General features: G+C 44.3%; 1 protein-coding gene across 4 annotated transcripts in view; it reads right to left on the bottom strand.

Moving 5' to 3' along the window:
* CHD9 (chromodomain helicase DNA binding protein 9) overlaps positions 1 to 23,324 on the bottom strand; it is a 174,241-nt gene that overhangs the window by 83,011 nt on the left and 67,906 nt on the right. For 2 of the 4 annotated variants that reach the window (XM_075837531.1, XM_075837532.1), the window contains exons 1-2: positions 15,061 to 15,229; positions 10,053 to 10,384 (exon numbers count right to left, since the gene is read on the bottom strand). In XM_075837531.1, the coding sequence (XP_075693646.1) occupies positions 10,053 to 10,384; positions 15,061 to 15,090 (362 nt within the window). In that variant the 5' untranslated portion in view covers positions 15,091 to 15,229. Of the gene's footprint in view, positions 1 to 10,052; positions 10,385 to 15,060; positions 15,230 to 23,324 lie in introns of those variants that run through there. The other 2 variants (XM_075837529.1, XM_075837530.1) reach the window with 1 other exon arrangement.

Here is a 23,324-nt window from a genome sequence, read left to right as displayed (position 1 = left end):
ACGGGCCGCATTACTTTCAAATTTGATACAATACAAAATTATTGTTAATCAATTGGTTATTTGAACTACTATAACACTATATTACTATAATAATAATACTACATTACTATAATAATAGCGCTAGGTTTAAAATTTGAGATATTTCTCCACGTGCTTATTTCAACAATCCAGTTTTCCAGTTTAAGTGTCGCTAAATGCAGTTCGGCGGCTCAGTTAGCAGCGTTTGGCAGACACATGTCAAGATTGGCAGCCCCTTTTTAGATAGTGCCACAGTGCCCTCGGTGGATGCTGCCGCAGTGCCCTCTGTAGATAATGCAACACACCCCTAGATAATGCCACAGTGCCCTCTGTAGATAATGCCACAGTGCCCTCTGTAGATAATGCAACACACCCCTAGATAATGCCAGTGTCCTCTGTACATACTGCCACAGTGCCTTCTGTAGATGCTGCCACAGTGCCCTCTGTAGATGCTGCCACAGTGCCCTCCACAGATGCTGTCAGTGATGTCAGGGGCTTGCCCAGAGCTGGAGTCCCGGAGCAGAGCCGCTTCTAGCAGCGGTTTAGAGCGTCCATTGCAGATTTAGTCCTTTTTACTGGACATCCAACGCTATTTTGTCAGGCATAATTACAGAAACCCAAGGGAACCCATTAAAGTCAAGCGTTCCATTGAGTGCCGTAGGATTCCGTCATGCGTTGCATCCGCTGCTTCCAGTATTCTCATTGTTCTGCTCCTATGATAGAGAACAACGAAATCTGAAACGCAGATGTGAACACAGCCTAAGGCTAGAGAGACTTCAGGAAGGAAAACTTTTATATTTACACGAAATGCTATTATAACGTTTTATTTAAAGTTTTCTAATTAGTTGTCGTTACTCTAAAATGTATGGCAGTTCTGTGCTGGAAATAGTGGCGGATTTTCTGGAATGTCGGATACTGAAGAATTTCTAACTGCACATTTAGCATCATAACATTTTCTGTGTTCACAGAAAATGGAAGATGGGAGCGTGGCTTAGCATGGCGGTGTGAGGACGGGTTAGTCTTCAGCTCCGGACTCACCCAGCCGAAAATCGCCCGACATGACTCACTCACCGGTCCCCGACTCAGGATGACCAGGGGGAAAAGCCGCAGGAACCTCCCGGACACCTCGGGCACTCCATCCATTGGCCGGTTTCTCCGGTTCACACCTGGACGGCACTCCGCCGCGGTCCTCTTCTTCTCCTCCTGCAGGCCGAACCCGGACTCCGTCGCCTCGTGGGATCTCTCCGCCTCCTTCCCCTTCTGGTCGGACGCAGACCGGCTGCTGCTCCCGAGCCCCTGGAGGGGAGATGTCATCTTTGGAGAGAGGTCAGTGTGGAACAGATTTCCCAGGGCCGGCACCACCGACCCCGGCAGAGGCCTTGCCCCCTATTCAGCCCCAGCCAGCACCCGGACATGGGGTAACTCACATGGCGCCACCAGGCAGGGCGCATGAGGTGCCATTTTTATTGACCGTTCAACGGCAGGCTACAGCACAGGACTCTCAGCAGAGTCAGGGAACACCGGCCATTTTCAGGGGGACCCCAACCCCACCGGTGCACATGGGGGAACATCACACAGGCCCGTCCCCGGGCCTCCCGCTCTCAATGGAACGGACCCTGGCGGAACTCTGGGAGATGGTCAAGGTATTGCCTACCAAAACCGACTTGGATCTCCGCCTCACCCAGTTGGAGGAGAAACACGACAGGGCCATTGGCGCTGTCGCACAGGACGTGCGTGTTCTGGCCACGAGGGTGGAAATCTTGGAGCGCCAGCATTCCATATCTTCCCTGGACATTTCGGTTCTCTCACAGTCCTTGGCAACTCAAGCTACGCAACTACGGGACTTCTCCCTACATTTGGATGATGTCGAGAATAGGGGGAGGCGTAACAACTTGAAACTGAGGGGTTTGTCGGAGTCTGTACCTCCAGATTGACTTTATGATGCTGTGACACACATTTTTAACAGACTCCTGGACTGTCCGCGGGATATGCCCATTGAGATGGACAGAGTTCACAGACTGGCGGGCCCCCGGAATAGAGATGGCAACCGACCCAGAGATGTTCTATGTAGAGTGCATTTCTACAAGCAGAAAGAGGAGATTGCCCGGAGAGCCTGGGAGAAGGGTGCTGTTCCTTTCAACGGTACCGAGATTACAGTCCTGCCGGACGTCTCAAGACTGACACTCTCCATGCGCAGAACTGTCCGCCCCTTACTGGAAGTGACAAAGGCGGCAGGCGCAACTTACAGGTGGGGACACCCCTTCCATATCATCCTTCGCAGGCAGGGGATGTCATTTGCGGTCCGGTCCCCGGATGACCTGGAAGAGGCCTTCCGGTTCTTGGAGATCCCACCGGTGCGGTTACCGGACTGGACTGAACCCCCGGCACCGTTTGCTCTCAGAGGAGGACCAGATCCAGATTCTGTGTCTCATCTTCCGCCTCGTCCAGGAGCTGAGCTGACCGTACCCCGACCTCCAGAGCGACGATCCCCGCACAGAGACCGTGGAGTCGGACCCGTTAAACCTCGGCCTCCAGGGCGGCATTCCCCGCGGAGGGACGGATTGATCTTCGGCGTTCTTATGTGGACATTTATTTGCACTTCACCCCACCTTTTTCTTCCACAGGGTTCTTGGAGAGCGGTGAAGATGGCGTTGCTGGAGTTGCTCTGAGGACATTTGTATTGCTGTGGGTCTGGGGGGGGGTTTACCGGTTGTGGATGATTCAACTGTTTCACCAAGTGGGGGAAGGTGTGTCCCTGTAATAGTTGATTTGGTGAGTCCGGGGCTTAGACGCAATATATTTGAGATATCTAGTTGACTACTGAATTTCTGAGACACTGTTTTTTGCATTGCGGTCTTTCCTCGTTCCCTATTAGGGTTCCGTGTAGCGGTGTCGTGTTCGGAGGCCTTCCTCTGTGGACGACATAGCACACGTTGAGTAGTGGAGAGAGTTTGTACTCCGAACTTAGAGAATTCGTGTTTTCTGTTTGCTCCTGTACTGCTGCTTCTGTGTAGGAGCTTTTTTTCTTCTTTTTCTCCTTCTCTCTCTTTTTCCCTCTCCCCTTTCCCTTCTGTCCATCCCTCAGTCCGCTACCATGTCTGACATTACTGCTGTCTCCCTGAATGCACAGGGTCTGAATATCCCCCATTCTCCGTCTTCTGTGGACAAGAAAAGCTCACGTGGCCTTCCTGCAGGAAACCCACTTTCGGGCGGACTGCATACCGAAGCTCACGGACGCCAATTATCCTGATGGGTATCATAGTGTATTCCCCGACTCCAAGACTAAGGGGGTCTCCATCCTGATCTCACGTTCTCTCCATTGGGAACATGTGGAGACCTGCACGGATGGAGCCGGCCGGTACCTTTTCGTGAAGGGTAAGTTGGATAACACCCTGTACACGCTGGCCTCACACCATCTCCCTAACACTGGTCAAGTAGCCTTCTTGGACAGAGTTTTAGGGGCGCTGGATGGCTTTCTGGAAGGCACCCTAATACTGGGGGGGATTTAAATGTTACATTGGATCCCGTATTAGATTCCTCGCGAGGGCACTCCTCTCTACCCAGGTCAGCCCACCGTCATATACGACGATTGTTGCATGAGAATCAACTGGTGGACGCGTGGCGGGTTCTACATCCCTCGAAAAAAGACTATACGTTTTATTCGCCCCCACCCCCCCCCCCGCAACTCCTACTCCCGATTAGATTACTTTTTCCTACGTCACACACATCTCTCCAGCCTCACATCGTCCTCTATAGATGACATAACGCTTTCTGACCATGCCCTTATTACTCTCACTTTAGCTCGCCCAACGGCCCACCCTCGTCCCTGGCAGTGGCGACTGAATGAAATCGCTCCTACAGGATCCGACGGTGGTCTCAGAAATTCGCAGAGAGCTGGTGGAGTACTTTGACACAAATAACACGCCGTGGGTGGACTCTTTTTGTATCTGGGAGGCGCACAAATGTGTGGTGCGCGGTTCCTTTATACGAATTGGTGCCAAACTTAAGAAAGAGCCGGCGGCACATCTCCGGGACTTACGGACCCGAATACAATCGACTGGAGCAGTCTCCTAAGATCTCCCAGGATTGGGTCGTAGGGGCGGAACTGGGGCAGTTGAGAGAGCAGGTACGTTCTCTCTGTCTTGCAAAGGCGAGGGCCTCCTTAGTTAAATGTAGACACTTATGAATTTAGTAACAAACCCTGGCCCGAGCTCTTAGGAAAACCCGCTCACGCACCTATGTCCCCCACGTTCTAGGCTCACATAATAGACGTCTGCAGCTCCCGCAAGACATAACGGAGGCCTTCCGTGCCTATTACCATTCTCTCTATAACCTCCCGGGGGCACCCTCTTCTCCGGATGGCAGTAGTCAGCTGGAGAAGATTGAGCAGTATCTTCGGTCTTCGGGGATGAAATGTATCCCTCCAGAGGCTAACGCGGCCTTGGAGGCCGGCATCTCCCCGGAGGTGTTGTCATGGGCACTGTAGGACTCACCCACGGGGAAGGCGCCGGGTCCAGATGGCTTGTCCCTACCATACTATAAGACCTACTCAGACTTGCTTACGCCTCACTTCCTCCGGGCCTTCAATTCACTTACTGAGGGGGGCTCCATTCCTAGAGACACGTTGAGGGGCCACATTACGGTCATACCCAAGGAGGGGAAGGATCCATCCTTATGCCAGAATTATCGTCCTATTTCTCTACTTGATGTAGACCTAAAACTATTTGCAAAGATTCTGGCACATAGGATGACCCAGCTCCTACACAACGTGATACATACCGACCAGGTGGGTTTTATGCCCTTGCGGGAAGCACGAGATAACATCACGCGGGCGATCAATTTGATGTACCAAGCGGCAGTCTCGGCCCTTCCCACCTGTTTTTTGTCGGTGGACGCAGAGAAGGCCTTCGACAGGATCAGCTGGGATTTTATGCTGACAACTCTGCGGTATGGGGACTCATATGATGTCCTGGATTTCGGGTCTCTACTCCTCCCCATCGGCTCAGGTTAAAGTCAACGGGTACCTTTCATCTTCATTCGCAATCACTAATGGTACGAGACAAGGCTGTCCCCTATGTCCATTGATTTTCATTTTATGATTGGAGCCCTTTTTGTGCCATATCCGCTCCAACCCGGATATTGTGGGCTTGGACTTGGGAGGCAGGCCTCATAAGGTCGCCGCCTACGCGGATGACTTGCTCTTTTTCCTCACGGCTCCAAGGATTTCCTTGCACAACCTGATGGGTTGAGTAGATACTCGACATTATCCAACTTCAAGATCAACTACCAGAAGTCAGTGGCCCTTAACATTTCGTTGCCACAGACCCTGGTTGCTGACCTGTCTGAGTCCTTCTCCTTTAAGTGGGCAAGGGACTCGCTTAAATATCTGGGGGTCCGGCTTCCCAGTGATCTATCTCGCCTTTACGTGGTGAACTTTCCTTCACTTCTTCAACGTGTAAAGGCCGACTTGGATTCTTGGACGTCGGGCACCTTTACCTGGTTTGGTAGGTGAGCGATATTTAAAATGAACATTTTACCGCGGATTCTGTATCTTTTTCAGGACCTACCGATCCATATCCCATGCCCATTCTTTCAATCTCTGCTGTCCCTTTTGCACAAGTTCATATGGGCTGGGAAACCTGCGCGTCTTGCCCGATCCATGCTTTTTCGTGCAAAGTGTGAGGGGGGGCTTTGGTCTTCCGGACTTTGTCTCCTATCATTATGCCTCTCACTTGACACGAATTTTGGACTGGTTTCGACATAGCGAGATTAAAGAATGGGTGTCCATGGAACAGGCTTTTATGGCAGTCCCATTACAGGCCTTATCTTGGTTGGGCATACACGTTCCCCTGGTAGCGCGGACACACCTGGCGATCGGGCCCACCCTGGCAGTTGCGGCGCGGATCTTTCCTCGGGCAGAGATCTCACCGTCCCCCTCCCCGCTGTTCCCGATCTTAGGCAATCCAGCATTTCCACCGGGGCTGGACAGTGGCCCATTCCAGCATTGGTTGAGGGCAGGTAAGGGACGGGATGCACGCTTTTTGCAGGACGAGATGTGGATGACTAGCGCTCAGTTACAGTCTTTGTCGAACCCTGTCTCTTTCTCGGCGTGGCAGATCACCCAGTTGCGACATTTCCTGGCATCCTTAGAACACCCAGCCGGCACACTCGCGGGGCAGCTCCACGTTTGAACTCTTATGTACAGGCACGGGCACGATACGACATTCGTTGTCCAGACTTTATACTCTCCTGATTTCGCCCTCCAATCTGACTACACCATCTTACCTGCTTAGTTGGGAAAGGTATTTGGGCATGACATTTACTCCAGAACAAAAGGAGCGTCTGTTCACTATGACGCATAAATCCTCTATGGCCAGTAGATTTCAGGAGGCAGGGTTCAAGATTCTGTCTCGTTGGTATAGGGTGCCTTCCAAATTGCATGCAATGATCCCGGCGGCTTCGCCATTGTGTTGGAGATGTGGTGACCATGTGGGTACAATCTTGAATATTTTTTGGGACTGCCCACTCCTGACTGATTTCTGGTCCGAGGTGTGGCACATTTCCTCGAAATTTACAGATTTCCCCCTCCCACGATCTCCGGGCCTTTTCCTGCTCCATCTGTGTGAGGTGCCCCTGTCTACGCATAGATGCTCGGTGGTTCGCCATTTGGTGAACGCTGCTAGGGCGTGTGTTCCTGCACTGTGGAGACAATCTTGTCCCCCGTCGGTGGGCATGTGGTGCGGTAAGATTCAGGAGATTATGAGAATGGAAGACCTCACGGCATCAATGAAAGGGTACCATGCCTCCTTCCTCAGAACATGGCGTGAATGGATCCGATTTCAATCCACTGAGGAATATAAGGCCATCATGGCCTCTTGACTTATTGCCTAGGTCCAGTGTGTCAGGTTAGTTCCTTCCCTTTCCTCTCTTCCCTTATTGTCCCTGCTTTTCTTCCTTTCTCTTACAGTTTTCCTGTTCGCTTACGGAGTACTATGCACGGCTGTGGGTTCAGGGTGCATAACGGAGATTCTTTCACTCTTTATTTGAGCGATGTACTATTTTCCTTGTGATCCTATGCACTTATGTAATGCAGGTAGCTGGCCTGTTGTCAGTATTGAACTGGCTTGTTCCAATTGTATGGTGTATACTTTGTGTCTTGAAAACGAAAATAAAAGAATTAAAAAAAGAAAAGAAAGCCATGAGGAATAGTTATGCCAAGTATAATAAAAAATTGCAAAACATAAAAAAAAAAAATAATAATTAGAAAATGGAAGATAAAAAAAATAAACACGTAGGAGGTGTAAAATAAGCCTCAGCGGTCAGCTTGGCCAAAATAAAACAAAAACGTAGCCCAATATCAGTCTGAAGATATTTCCATTAGTATGATCATTGCAGCCGGCGGGGAAACATACAAGAGCCATGCTTTGCCTTAGGTAAATTTTGCTACAAGCGGCATTCACATTTCCGGATTGGTCCGCCAATCGTTGTTCATCTTCATTCACACTGGCCAGTTATAATTATGATGTCTTGGACACTAGTGAATCGTGAGATAATTGGCAAGTGTAAATGGGCCTTAAAAATAACCATTAGGCTGAGTTCACACGGAGTGGATATGCTGAGTAAGAGCATATCAAGGGAATTCAAGGGAATTCCGGGCAAAAAAAACCACACCAAACTGTGGTGCAGTTTTTCGCCTGGAATATACGCTGCGGAAAACTGCAGCACTTAGCAGGCCTGCTAGCTGGCCGGCCCCCTGGCACTCCAGCCAATCAGACTTCTAGGTAAGTATGAGATTTTTTTTCTGAGTTGCATTTTTTGCGGCAGAATCGCTGCGAACCCGTCGCATTATAAGCAAGAGATTCTGATTTTCTTTAAAAAAAAAAAAAAAAAAGACGATGGGAATTCAATCCTCATGTCTGTGTGTGCTAATGGATAACTCAGACCAACCAATCACTTACGGATATTGATCTGAAACCTATGTGTGTAAATCAAATCTAAGAACCACATGGTGATATATGTTCAATTCAGCAGAACCGCAAGCAGCCGGGTGTTGTGGCAATAATATGCGTGCTAAAATATACCAGTCTAAGCCAGGTTCTCCACTGCAGAAAATTCACATTTCACACATTTGTCTGTTGCATTCCCCTAATACGGACGGCCATTCCGATGGTCTTTTATAAAAGCCCCTATAGTTGTAACTAAAACGATGCTTTATCATGGGTCAATCACTCTTCACTGTTCCCTATCATCCTATGCCTGTTTCTATGTCCGACCTACTCTCATTTTGTTTGCTACAAAGCAACAAGGATACCCGTAAAGGAGTGTTCCCATCACAGAACTTTGTGACATATCAAAGCAAGCTTGCTCGGCTGTTTCAGTAACTTCCATAGCAGTGAATGGAGAGAGTCGCGCACATGTGCAGCCACTTCTCCATTCATGCTCCATCTGGATACAGAAGCCAGCGACTTTACCAGGCAAGACGAGGGATATGCCATAAATGTGTGTGTGATGGGAATACCCCTTTAAAGGGGTTAAAGAGTATAGTTTTAACCCCTTGAAGACCCAGTCATGTTTGGCCTTAAGGACCTAAGGAATTTTTTTGTTTTTGTCTCTCAGTATTCTGGCGGTCAAACTTTTTTTAATTTGAGGACAACTTGTATGAGGCTTTGTTTTTTGCGGACCAATTGTTTTTTCTTTTGGTAAATTTTTGTGTACATATACTATGTTAATCTTTTATATTTGGATTGACTATTGTTATCCAATATGTGTATACTATTTGGGACTTCTATAACCGTTATAATAAAATGTATTATAATGTAAAAATATTGTGTTTGCTGGTTTTGATTTTTTTTAAGAGATGTTTTTAGCTAATTTTATTTCAAGTTTTTTAATCCTATAATGATATAAGTACACAGGTTAATGTACTTGCAAGTACACAGACTATGGTTAGGGCATGCTTAAATATACCCTACCAACAGGAATCCTGACGACAGTCCTAGGAGACTTTAATGGAGCCTAGGCTGTCTGCGTACAGGTATAGATTACATCACAGGATATTCCTGTGACGCAATCAAAAGCTCCTTTGCTTTTCGCTTGTATGCCGCGATCCGCTTTGATTGTAGCATACAAGGGGTTAAGTTACAGAGATCATAGGTTTCTCTGATCCCCTTTGTTAGAGCAGGACCACGGCTGTGTACTACAGCCAGGTCCTGCTCCTTGTACAGGCAAAGTGACAGTGCCCACACGATCAAAACGCCGTAAAAATAACTATTATGGCATAGGTCCTCTGATGACCTCTGCCTGTGGTGTACTATCATGGTGCGGGCTGTCAAAGGGTTAAATGGAGTATCAGAGAATTATATATTATTTAATCAGGCTTTAATTATTAACACATACAGATGTTGTAAACTTAAATTGACATTGAACACATCACATACTATTAATTTCAATGGCATGTTAAATGTCAAGTAAGGATTTGGCACATATGAATATATATTATTTTGGCGTTTTACACTGGCCACTAACGCAGAAACAATAGTCTGCCATTTCTTGTCTGCTTTGCTGTGTAGACTAGGACAGGGTCAGCAGAGAGTGGTGGATTTAATAACCACTGTATCGTACTTCCAGAGGCCTAGATAAGGCAGACGAGGTTTTGTTCTGTGTGCATCTCTCGTATGGGGGGGGGGGGGGGTGGAATGTACTGTATTACTTTCTGAAGACTGTGATAGCCAATTGATATTTCTGTCAATTAATTCCTATTCATTTTATCTGCCACAACACACACACACACACACACACACCTATACTGTCAGTTCAGACAATAAAGGAAAGGTGTTTCTCCAATATGGCCACGCCTGGATCCAGTGTCGGTAGCAGGGAAACTGCGATGCTTAATCCTATTTTATGTAAAAAAAATATTTTGGAAAAATTGTGAAAAGAAACATACGTTTCCTCTAGTAATATAGAATATATAGAATTACAAAAAAAACAAAAAACATTATTAATATGAAAATAATTACTATATAATGTCTTACCCAATTTTCTTCTCTTTAAGTTTGGAGGTCAGTCCAGCTTTGGTTTTCTTACTCTCTTTAGGTTTAGATTTTGCTTTCCTTCCCCTTTTCTCCTCCTTACCCTCTGAAGAGGAAACACTAGGGAAGTTTTCAGGGCTCATGACCCGAGGAATGTTCCTCTCGCCCCTCTCCTTGGCTTTGGCAATTGCTTCAGAGATGATCCGATTAGCCTTCTCCTGCTTGCTCTCAGAATCAGCCTTTTTTTTGGGCCGCTTCTCAGATGCGGACCTCACCTTGGAATTCGGCAGCTTGTGGTAGGTCCGAGAACCATCGAGCTTTTTGGAGGAGGGAGGCTAGAAAAGAAGATAAATGACTATTAATATATGATCTATCTAAAGCAGCTTACATCTGGAAAAAAATAAAACAATTAATGTAATTAAAAACATAAGGTTGGAATTAAAAAACGTCTGATAATTCCAATCTTGGATTTTGGCATCATACGACGTTGCCAGGGCGTCATACCCAATTCCTAGGCAAACGGTTGGCGGGTATGGAACAAGTACTCTGTTGCCCTCTTAAGGTGGCCATACATAAGAAGATGTACTGCTAATACTGACAGTCATCAAAGGCTTATTCCCATCTTATAAAGTAATGGCATATCACTAGGCTATGCCATCACTCAGTGGGGATTCAACCTCTAGGACCTCCTCCCATCCTGAAAATGCAGTATACCGTGCCCAGCGGACCACCTGGCTACCTGGCTTTGCAGGGAACTTGAATGTGGCCGTGTTGCAGTTCGCTGCACTGTGGGTTGCCAGGTGCCGCTGCGCAAGGAAAACAGTGAAGGGGACGAAGCAGGAACGGTGGGGGTCCTAGAGATCGGTTTCCCACCAATCACGAATTTATGCCTTATCCAAGCGATACACTATCCCTTTATATGATTGAATACCCCTTTATATCTTCCAACTTCTTGTATCCCCGTCGCCCCCTGACTCACCTTTTCTGTGAGAAGATTGGTAAATTGAAAAGAGGATTTTCCGACATGTTGGACAGTTTTACAGTATGACTAGTGAGAATGGCTGGACATCAGACATGCCTGACATCCCACCATACATAGTCCTACTCCTGGACCATTACAAAAAACATGGCTGTACGGTACCTTCGATTTAATCGTAATAATCTAACAGGGCATTGCAATGCTGAAGAAACAGAAAAGGCAAAATAGCACTATAATCTTCTGATCCCTACGGATACATTTTTTATGTTAAACCTTTGTCTGCATTCCCCACCCAACTTTCTACCTTGTATAGGGACGGAGGGGGGATAGATACTATTAAAACCATTAATCCCCAATTTTATATTGAGCCTTATTGTGTAAACTACCGTAAAATCTACTGCATTCCCCACCAGTTCTGTTATCGAGTAGGAAAGTAGGAAAACTATATTAAAACCATTAATTTATAATTTTATTGCAGAGTTCCACTGCAAATATATAATGTACACGTCCATTCAAAGCCTCGGAGACAGATAACTCCTGGACTAGTATTTGCCAGTGCTTGGCAAGTTTATTACAGCAGCATGTGGCTACATGAAATAGGGATAATGTAAACATGCAGTACACCGACTGCTATATATCTATATCAAATGCTCTACTTTCATATCGCAACTTGCAAGTGGTCAACATATGGTCATTTGCCCATTAGCAAATGGCTACGAGTTTTTGTGATCGCTACCTGCAGTCACATGACACCTGCCCCAGATTTCTATAATTGACATGTCTGCACTCTTCATAAATCTATAACTAGTGATTATAGGTTCATGAAAGAACATTTCCAATAAAAACATGGATGCAATCACACTGTCACATGGGGCAAGAAAAGTGGCGCTCTCTCCGAGCACCACTTGTAGTGAAAGAAAGACTGTGTTAGGGTTGGCCACTGCTGGTTCCCATCTGGTTTCCTCCAATACGACACTACAAAAAAGTAAAATACATACTCACTAAGTAATCTACCATTCAGCACTTTGCCTTAGGCTAGATTCACACTAACGTGGGGAAACTTGGACGTGATAAACATGAAATTTTTCACGTCCGAGGTGCCCCATGTGCAGGTTCAGTTTTCACGGATCCCCATAGACTTGAGTCTATGGAGGGATCCATGGAAATGGACCATAATAGAACATGTTCTACTTTTCAACGGATCCTTCACACGGTCTCTTAAAACAATGGCCGTGTGAACGGCCCCACTGAACTACATGAGTACGTGTGACGGCCGTTGTTTCAAGGGCCGTCACACGGACGTATTCAACATTCAATGCTCATGTGAATCAGGCCTTGGTCGCCATTTGCAGGTTGTCAGAGGTAGAAGTGCTGTGGTGTGATAATATCCCCGGTTATGATGCATACTTGTCAAAATCAGCGTCACCATTTCTTTTTATTAAAGAAGCTATTCTATGGTACTTGCCGTTTTATAGCCATTTTTCTTCACATTTAAAGGGATTGTCCACTTTCAGCAAATCAATTTTATTTTTTGTATAACTAAAAGCTATAAAAAATTTCCAATATACTTTCTGTATTCATTTCTCACGGTTGTTAAGATCTCTGCTTGTTGTTTTTCAGTAGGAACATTCATTATGTACTTCTAATGGATACAATTCTGTATATGGTCATGTGATGGACACACAGGTGCGCGGCTTGTTAGGCCCTGTTCACACGGAGTATTTTGCAGGCAGAAAAAAATCTGACTCAAAATTCCTGAAGGAATTTTGAGGCATATTTTGACCTGCCTGCACTTTCTTGCCACGGTTTTCATGGCTTTTTTTGGCCACGGCCATTGAGCGCCATGGGCAAAATACCACCACGAAAATGCTTTCTCTGCCTCCCATTGATTTCAATGGGAGGTCAGAGACGGGACTGCGGCAAAAAAGAGCATGACGCTTTTTTTTTTCCCGCAGCAGGAAAAAGAATGCGTCCGCCTCCCATTGAACTCAATGGAAGGCAGATTCGGGTGTTTTTTGGCGCGGATTCCTGCGCGGTTTCCACATCAAAATCTGCAATGAAAATCTTGTGTACGGGGCCTTACAGTTACAGGATGTGTATCAGAGCCGTGTCTTCTGATGATCCCAGCACCTGTGTGTCCATCACATGACCATGGACAGAATTTTATCCACTGGAAGTAAACAATGAATGTTCCTACTGAATAACAACAATCAAAGATCTTAAAAACCATGAAGAATTAATACAGAGGGGTTTAAAGAGTAAAGAAAAAAACTACCACAGCTACCAGGACGCCACAAAGCCACCTAACCCCGGATATCACCTCACTTTAAGCAGCTTTTAGTAGCCTTTTTCAGTGGCCAACAATAAGACATTAAAGTGAATCTGTCAGATATTTATGCTGCCCTGTCTGAGGGCAGCATAAAGAAGCGACAGACACGCTGATTACATTGTGCGGTCACTTATTTGTTAAAGGGGGTTTTCCCATAATCAGAAGTAATCACCTATCCACAGGATAGGTGATAATAATCCTGATCGCCGGGATACCACCGCTAGGACCACCACCGATCGTGAGAACGAGGGTCCCGAACCCCCGTTCCTCCTCATTGCTCGACCGGAGGAGGACATTGAATGGAGCGGCGGTCGAGCATGTGCGCTGCAGCTCAATTCAAAGTCTATGGGAGTGACGGAAACAGCCGAGCGCTGTTTTGCCCTCCACTCAAGAAAAAAAGAAATTAGGGTAAGGAGACAGGTAATGGTGGGCGCATGTTAATGACTGTGCGGGTTTCCAGGTAAAACTGCGGTATCACCTGCAATATCCTCTGACCATCAACTACTATGTATATATACCCGTGTCATATGCACAAACAGTTTCCAAAATTTTTAGGTTGTTCTGATTTCGATAAGAACTTTCATGATGCTTTGGTCACTGCACAACATGTATAAAAAATATTTAGCAAAATGTAAAAAATTGCTGGCGACGGTATATTCCTTATACATCGTGGGATATTAATTTCATATTTAACGTGAATGATTCATCTAAACTGGAACTATTAATTCTGCACAGGAGACATGTAATATAGAAGTGTTTTCAATAAGTGGCAGTGCTCAATTTTAGGAACTCTTTATAAAGGCTTTATACTGAATGCTATTTGACTGAACATTGTTGAATTGAATCACCAGCACGTGTTATTTTAGTCTCGTCAGCAGTAGAAATAAGATCTCATAGCTACAATGAAGTGATGGACTGTATACACACCCTATATAAAATGACACGACATGTGGGGTTATCACACGTGAAATGATGCTCAACCCTTAATGATCATTAGAAATTGTGATTTGCATACAACACATACATGTCACAGCAAAAACATTATACAAAACTATATGGACATACATATATAGATATACCCACCCACCCACACACAGATAAACAGGTTACATACTGCACTCCCTGCTTATTCCAGCCACAAGATTCTGTTTTGCAGCTCGACAATCCCTGGCATCTATTTATTCCTGATGGAGAAATCGTAATCTACGCAGCTAAATGCACAAAACAGTGATTAATGGCCACCTCCGCAAGGAAGGCTCATTCCCGATCCTGCATTATATACATACATATAGAGCCGAGGCAGAAAAACGCAGCTATCTGGGTGCCAGATTTTTATTAAAAACAAAAACAAAAAACTCCATCCCATTGAGCGGATCAGGATGGCCCGGGGAGGGGGGCAGGATTCAGAAATCCCTCTTTGCACTTTCTCACCTAGCACTGAGCTCCCATGGGCAGTCGATAGGGGTATCCACAAGCATCCTGAGTCCCTAAGGCCGTGGGCACCACCGAGTCTTGCGGCACAGATAAAAAGAGCGTGCTGCTCCGTCTTAGATGCTGCGGTTAAAGGGCCTGCCGCCTGAGTCAGAGAACTACAGCAGGCACCACCGGATTAAGATGGCGATGGAGCAAGGCCAGTTACAGGGAGGTTATACGGCCCGTCAACCACCCCCTCCTCTTTCACTCTCATTCAGCCTCTCACTTACCCTTCCTCTTGGCCTCTTCGCTGAAGACATTCTTAATCTCCAAGGATTTTTTTTTCTCAGCACCCCCCTCCTTCAAAAAGTAACCCCCCTCTCACCACAAACAGTCTTCAAAAGCCAGAGAGAATCAGACTTCTCCCATTCAGGAGCATCAACCTTACACAGCAACTATACATTGTGTATCCTGAATGTTATTATATTTTTTTTCTTCCTCCTGATGAAGCTGGAAGGGGGGGGGGGAGAGATGGAAGAAAGGAGGGAGAGGGGGGGGGGGATACCGCTCTGTGTCTGCGAAAAGACAGAAGCTACTGATAAAAGCAGCAATAAAAAAAAAAAAAAAAGAAAGCAAGGGGGAAAAAATGAATGCACAGAGGCATCAAAATGCATCAGCATGAATATTACAGATGCCGATAAAAAAAAAATATACAGGGAGCCCAGCACAATGTGAGCAGCCAGCAGAGGGCGCTGTGCAAAATCATTTTATTCTGCTAGGAACGGGTAACACCTTCACTGCCACAGTCCTATTTTTAGAGTCCTATTTAAAGACTTTAAAAAAAAAAAAAAAAAAAGACATATACATATACATATGGTCAGCACGGTTGCCTTGCAGAGCTGCGGCCCTGGGTTCAAATCCAACGATGGAAAACATCTGCGTGGAGTTAGTATGTTCTCCCTGTGCTTGTGTGGGTTTCCTCCGGGTACTTCGGCTTCCTCCCACGCCCCAAAAATATACAGATTGGTTCATTTGTCATTTAGATTGAGAGGGACAGATGTGAACGATGACAATCTCTATACAGCGCTGCGGAATAAGTCGGCGCTAAATAAATGAAATTAATATTTACATTTTTTATTTCGGTTAGCACCAACATATATCGCGGTGCAGAATAAAATGTATTTGCTTGCATCTGTCCCTCTCTCCCAGCAGAGCTAACAATCTAATTTCCTCATCTCTTTTATAGGAGGCCAAATGACCTATCAGTATGTTTTTGGGGTACTGCCCAGTAAATGTACATGCTGTAAATTATTGTTGATGCTGCCAGTCTAGCGTTGGGTAATACCAAGAGATTGCTCTAGAAAATATTTCTGATGCTACCAAGATATTTTATATATTTAACCCAATAAAATAGAAAAAAAATTACTTTCCATATGGCGGAAGCAATATTTAAAAGTAAAAAAATCCTCCAAAGTGAATTAGCAGATGTTTAACGCCATGGTATGTATTTAGACGGGTGGATTTGTTGCAGATGTTTTTTGCGGATTCTGCACTGAAAACCCGTGACACCCATACAATGCTAGCTAGTGAATAGGGTGCAATTTACAAGTGCTTTTTAAATGCTCTTGGAAGCAAAGAAGCATTGAGATCTCCTCCCTGGTGATCTGTGACCACCATTATTAGCGAGTACGAATGGGCCTCACACTCTTCAAAACACGAAACCCCTTGGCTTTTAAGACGAATATTATCAGATCTCAAACTGTACCAACAGGTTTTCTCATTTAATTGAATAGAATGATATATTTAAAAGTCAGTTCAGACGGAAAGGATATTTTCTGCTGCGGATCTTGCAGCAAATCTGCATTTGTTACATGAGCGTGGCCTTAGGGTCTGTTCACACTGGCATCATACCTTCGATTATAACAGGAGTCATGACAGATCAGTTGTGTAACAAATTCTGACGTATCCTATTAATGAATTCCAGTTTCCATTTTTTTTAACAGGAAATAATAGAAACAAACCCTAATTCCAGTGTAAACATAGCCTAAGATATATGCAAATACAAACAAAGGTTAGCAAAAGAATACAAACTTTCCTGTAAAATAAACTAAAATTATCAAAAAATTTGACCTTGAAAGCTACGATGATCGACGTGTCATAGCATCCGACCGAACTCACACCTACTCAAGTCTACACAATATGCCAACCTTTCTCCTGCATTAGAAATCCCTAAAGCCGGCACCAGGACTGGCCAAAATGCCAAAAACTATGCTACTGGCACCTATTGAGTACTAGGAAAATTCTTATTTCCTGGCTACTAAAAAAATGACACGTCGGGACCTGGCATGGTGTAACAAACTATTTAAATGTAAGGTAAACGGAAAAGGGTGGCTCCCACTCCAGTAAACGCAGCATAACCACTGCAGTACATTTAAACGGGCACCATATAAAACTACATCACCCCTGCGGTGCAGCCTGCATTTTCCCTAGGCGATCAGCAGGAATTTCATCAGTCGGATCTTTGGCGATCTACCGATTTGCTTTTGAAGAAGGGTTCTTCAGTTCGGAAAACCCCTTTAAAAGGGTTGTCCTAATAGACTATATGGCCGGGATCAGCTGAATGCTGGGCAGTATTTATTTCAAAAGGGAGTTGTCAAGATAAGACAATCTTTAAATTTGGTTTTCAAGCAATGATAATAAGTCTAGGTAGACATTATAAAATGTAGGTAGTCTTTAGGCGCCTATATACATTAGAGATCTGTCAGGAAATGTCATCAAATTTGATAGGACCCCTTGACAACCCAATGTCTATGGGGCCTGATTACCGTCAGTCATGCACAACCTCAATGTTTTCCAATGGGGAAAAAAGTTGTGCAAAAAGACTCCGGTCACTTTTTTCCTCATAGGAATTTTTTTCGTTTTATGGGTATGTTCACACAGCCTATTTATTTTCAGGCCGTAAACGTCCCGAAAAATGGCTGAAAAATCGGAAGCAGAACGCCTAAAGACATCTGCCCATTGATTTCAATGGGAAATACGGCATTCTGTTATGACAGGGAGTGTTTTTACGCCTCATTTTCAAATAACGGCGCGTAAAAAGATGCCCCTTTAACCCCTTCCCGCCCAATCACGTACAGTAACGTGATGGAAACTGGTGTCTTAACGCCTTTCCACGTAACTGTACGTGAAGGAGATGGAGCTAGCTCAGGAGCTGAGCCCACACCATCCCCACCGGGTGACAGCTGTATGTTACAGCTGGCACCCTGAGGTATCGGCCAGGACCGTAGCTAGCCTGGAGGCGGAGCCTGATCGGCTGGCTGTCAGTGAACAACTCACAGTTCCAATACATTGCACTACATAGGTAGTGCAATGTATTAGAACATCAAACAAACAGTTGGACCTTCAAGTCCCCTAGTGGGACTATAAAAAAGTGTAAAAACAAAAAAAGTGTAAAAAAAGTAAAAATAAAAGTTGTAAAAAATACAATAAATGTTTCAAGTAATAAAATAAAAACACAATCTCCCCCTTTTTCCCTTATCAAGTCATTTATTATTGAAAAAAATAATAAACCATACATATTTGGTATTGCTGCAACCGTAACGACCTTAACTATGAAAATATTGTGTTATTTATCCCGCGCAGTGAACGCTGTACAAAAAACCCTAAAAAATACTGCCATAATTGCTGTTTTTTTTGGTCAATTTGTCTTCCAAAAATTGAAATAAAAAGTGATCAAAAAGTCGCATGTATCCAAAAATGGTACCTATAAAAAATATAACTCGTCTCGTAAAAAACAAGCCCTCATACAGCTCCATAGACGAAAAATAATTAAAAAGTTATGGCTCTCACAACATGGCGACAGAAAAAATACATTCTCCTTACAAAAGTAATTTTATTGTGCAAAAAGTTGTAAAACATCAAAAGTGCTATAAAATATGGTATCACCGGAAACGGACTGACCCGCAGAGTAAAGTTAACATGTAGATTATAACGCATGGTCAAAAGTCGCATGTACCCCAAAATGGTACCAATAATAAATACAGCTCTTCCCACAAAAAAACAGGCCTCATATCACTACGTCTATGAAAAAATAAAATAAGTTAAGACTCCAATAAGTCAGGAAAGAAAAATATCCAGTTGTGCAGGTCCGAGGGGAACATTTCTTCTGTTTCAAGAGGTGAATTATCAAGGCACTAAAATTAGGGAACCAGGAAGGGGAGGGCCTAAACATATTCGCTGGAAGTGAGCGTGCCCGTATTATACCAGGACAACACTTCCTAGCAAAATTCCCCAAACTGCAAAGGTGCGGAGTGTGGACCAAAAGGGGGATAAAATTTATCAGTGCGACACCGGCCTGCGCAGCAAGGATTGTGTCACAGCGTAACACACATCTATGGAGTATTTTATAATTTTTTTTACCTTATTATCATACCACCTGAGTTTGCCCCTGATGTACTCTGCCCAGCTCACATGTGCCCCACATTATAAACAGAAACACCAGTAAGACTCCAAACAAAACTATTACCAAGCAAAATCCACGCTCCAAAAGCCAAATGGCGCTCTCCCCCTTCTGAGCGCTACAGTGTGCCCAAACAGCGATTTACCTCCACATATATGGCATCGCCATACCCGGGAGAATCCTTTTAACAATTTTTGGTGTGTGTGTCCCCAGTGGCACAAGCTGGACACAACATATTTGCCACTGAATTGGCATATCTAGGGAAAAATTTTAATTTGCACCTTCCGTAGCGCAATCATTTATGGAAAAGACATGTGGGGTGAAAATGCTCACTACACCCCTTAATAAATGCCTTGAGGGGTGCAGTTTCCAAAATGAGGTTACTTGATAGGGGTTTCTTTTATTATTTCACATCAGAGCCTCTGCAATTGTGAACCAATACTGTATAAGTTGCCAAATTAGGCCTCAATTTTACATGGTACGCTTTCAATCCTAAGCCCTGTCGAATGTCCAGGCAAAAGATTAGGGCCACATGTAGGGTGTTTCTAAAACCGGGAAACAGCATAATAATGAGAGCTGTCTTGTTATGGTGGCACAAGCTGGGCACCACATATTGGCATGTATATGGAAAAATCCTATTTTCACTCTGGCAGAAATAAGTGTGCAATCGATGTTGCAAACACCTGCGGGGTTAACATGCTCACTACACCCCTAGGTGAATACCTTAAGGGGTGTTGTTTCCAAAATGGTGTCACTTCTGGGGGGGATCCACTGATTTCGTCCCACAGGGACTTTGTAAATGCGACATAGCGCCCAGAAACCAAATGCAGCAAAATCTGTACTCCAAAAGCAAATGGCGCTCCTTCCCTTCTGAGCCCTACTGTGTGCCCAAACAGCAGTTTATGACCATGTGTGGGGTATTGCCGTACTCGGGAGAAATTGCTTTACAAGTGTTGGGGGTTCTTTTTTTCCATTATTTGTTAAGAAAATGAAAATTTTTTAGCTAAATCTACATCTTATTGAAGAAAAATGATTTTTTTTTTATTTTCACTGCCCAATTCCAATAAAATCTATGAAACACCTGTGGGGTCAAAATGCTCACTACTAGAAGGATTCCTCAAGGGGTGTAGTTTTCTCAATGGAGTCACTTTTGTGGCGTTTTCACTGTTTTGGTCCATCAGGGGCTTTGCAAATGTGACATGGCCTCCGCAAACCATTCCTGCTAAATTTGAGCTCCAAAAGCCAAATGGCACTCTTTCCCTTCTAAGCTCCGCCGTGTCCAAACAGCCGTTTATTAACACATATGGGGTATTGTTTTACTCGGGAGAAATTGCTTTTCAAATGTTGCGGCACTTTTTGTCCTTTAGTCCTTGTGGAAATTAGAAAAAATTAGCTAAACCTACATTTGAAATAATTTAGATTTTCATTTTCAGGGCCCACTTGCAATAATTTCGGCAAAAAACCTGCGGGGTCAAAATGCTCACTATTCTCCTAGATAATTTCCTCAAGGGGTGTAGTTTCCCAAATGGGGTTACTTTTGGGGGATTTCCACTGTTTTGGCACCGCAAGAGCCCTTCAAACCTGACATGGTGCCTAAAATATTTTCTAATAAAAAGGAGGCCCAAAATCCACTAGGTGCTCCTTTGCTTCTGAGGCCTGTGCTTCTGTCTATTAGCACACTAGGGCCACATGTGGGATATTGCTAAAAAAATGCAGAATCTGGACAATAAATATTGAGTTGCATTTCTCGGGTAAAACCTTGTGTGTTACAAAAAAAATAAAATTAAAAATGAATTTCTGCAAAAAAAAATAAATTTGAAAATTTCACCTCTATGTTGCTTTAATTCCTGTGAAACGTCTAAAGGGTTGAGAAACTTTCTAAATTCTGTTTTGAATACTTTGAGGGGTCAAATTTTCAAAATGGGGTGACTTATTGGTGATTACTAATATATAAGGCCCTAAAAGCTGCTTCACAACTGAACTGGCCCCTGTAAAAATAGCCTTTTGAAATTTTCTTGAAAATGTGAGAAATTGCACACTTCCATCACCGTTTTCACAGCCGTTTTTGACGGGTCTGTGAACCCGTTTTAGCGGCTGTGTGATTTCCGTGTGCACTCCGTGTTTCCGATTCCGAGCATGGTACTGTCCAGGGTGCTGAAAGAGCAGGGTTGTTCAGTGCTAGTCACTGTACAGGGTGCTGAAAGAGTTAATGGGCTCCACGGATCGGCGGTAACTCTTTCAGCACCCTGGACAGTGACTAGCGCTGAAGAATGACCATGCTCAGCACTAGCAAAATACAATTTATGAAATAAAAAAAATCAGTTCAGAACTCCCTGCGTTTTCCTCCTGTCCGGCCTCCAGGGATGACGCTTCATCCCACGTGACCGCCTCTGCAGGCAATCACAGGCTGCAGCGGCCTCTGCAGCCAATCACAGGCTGCTGCGTCATACAGGAAGGTTGGACTGGAGGAAGAAGAGGGACTCGTCACCAAGACAACGACCGGGTATGTATGAACTGCTTTTTATTTTATTTTTAATCTACAGCCTCTTTTCTCTATCAGTGATTGGTAGAGACAAGTGGCTGCCGATTAGTGTAATATATCTGTAATGTACTTCTGCCCGCCCGGCCGTTGCTAGTCACACACGGATGCCTTCCGTGTGCCTTCAGTTTTTTTGACGGCCCCATTGACTTGCATGGGCCTCACGGTCACGGAATCTCGGACCAAAGTAGGAAATGCTCTACTTTTGTCGGAACGGAGCAACGGGACAGTAAAAAAAAAATTACGTGTGCAGGGCCCCATTGAAATGAATGGGTCAGGGTAATAGCCGTCAGAAAAACGGCTAGCACCCTGAAGAAAAATACTAAAGTGTGCACTTAGCCTAAGCCTTGTAATATCCTAGAAAAATAAAAGGATGTTCAAAAAATGATGCCAATCTAAAGACCTATGGGGGATGCAAATTAGCAACAATTTTGTGTGGTATTACTATCTCTCTTACAAGCAGATACATTTAAATTTAGAAAAATGCTAATTTTTGCAATTTTTCACGAAATTTTGGTGTTTTTCACTAATAAATATTGAATTTATCAACCAAATTTTTCCATTATCATAAAGTACAATAAGTCACGAGAAAACAATCTCAGAATCGTTTTGATAGGTAAAAGCATTCCCAAGTCATTACCACATAAAGTGACATGTCAGAATTGAAAAAATGGGTCTGGTCCTAAAGGCCAAAATGAGCTTGGTCCCCAAGGGGTTAAAAGAAGTTCATGTCACTTCTTGAGCAGTTTATGGAGCCGTTTTTCATTGACTCAATAGAAAAACAGCTCCAAAAACGTCCATAAAAGACACTGCAAAAATATGCTACTTGCTTAAAAAAAACGCTGAAAACCAGGGGCTGTTTTCTCTTGAAAACAGCTCCGTATTTTCAGCCGTATTTTGTTAAGCTGAACATACCCTATAAATCCCAGAAAAAGCAGATAAACACAGCTTAGGGCCTTATGCACACAAACATAATACAGCTCAGTTTTGTACGGAGACGTAATAGAGCTGCCACAAAGGTGTATGGGGCCTCTACTGTACCTCCGTATACCACACACAGAGGCATAGGAGTTTTTTTTCTCTCAAATTTCGTCCAAATTTGACAGGGAAAAAATGGTGACATGTTCCATAAGAGGGTGTACAATATGTATGGAGGTATAAGGAATAATTTATTTTAGAGGAGAATCTATGTTTCCATACAGCACTCAAAGAAGCCTGTACAGCAGCATACAGGCCGTGTGGCTCCATACTAACGAACTGTATGGTCCCCTCGAAGACCATTATGTTATACTGTGTCACTCAATGTTGTCAGATGGGGCAATTTAATAAAGAATATGACAGCAACTCCGTATACAATTTGGTATCATCACGAAATAAACCGTATGGACAATATGCAATCGATTACAGGAACCATGTAAACAACTCCAGGACACAGTCTGACTGACTTTTTTTACATTAAGAATTTTCTCACAAGACAAATTTCTAAAATGATCAACGACTGCTGACGGATAATTGCACGCAGTGATCATCGCAGGTCGTACACATGGTAGTGGGGA

This window comes from Rhinoderma darwinii, chromosome 9 (assembly GCF_050947455.1).
Source record: "Rhinoderma darwinii isolate aRhiDar2 chromosome 9, aRhiDar2.hap1, whole genome shotgun sequence".
NCBI classification, from domain to species: Eukaryota; Metazoa; Chordata; class Amphibia; order Anura; family Rhinodermatidae; genus Rhinoderma; species Rhinoderma darwinii.
This window is presented reverse-complemented; position numbering and strand designations above follow the sequence as displayed.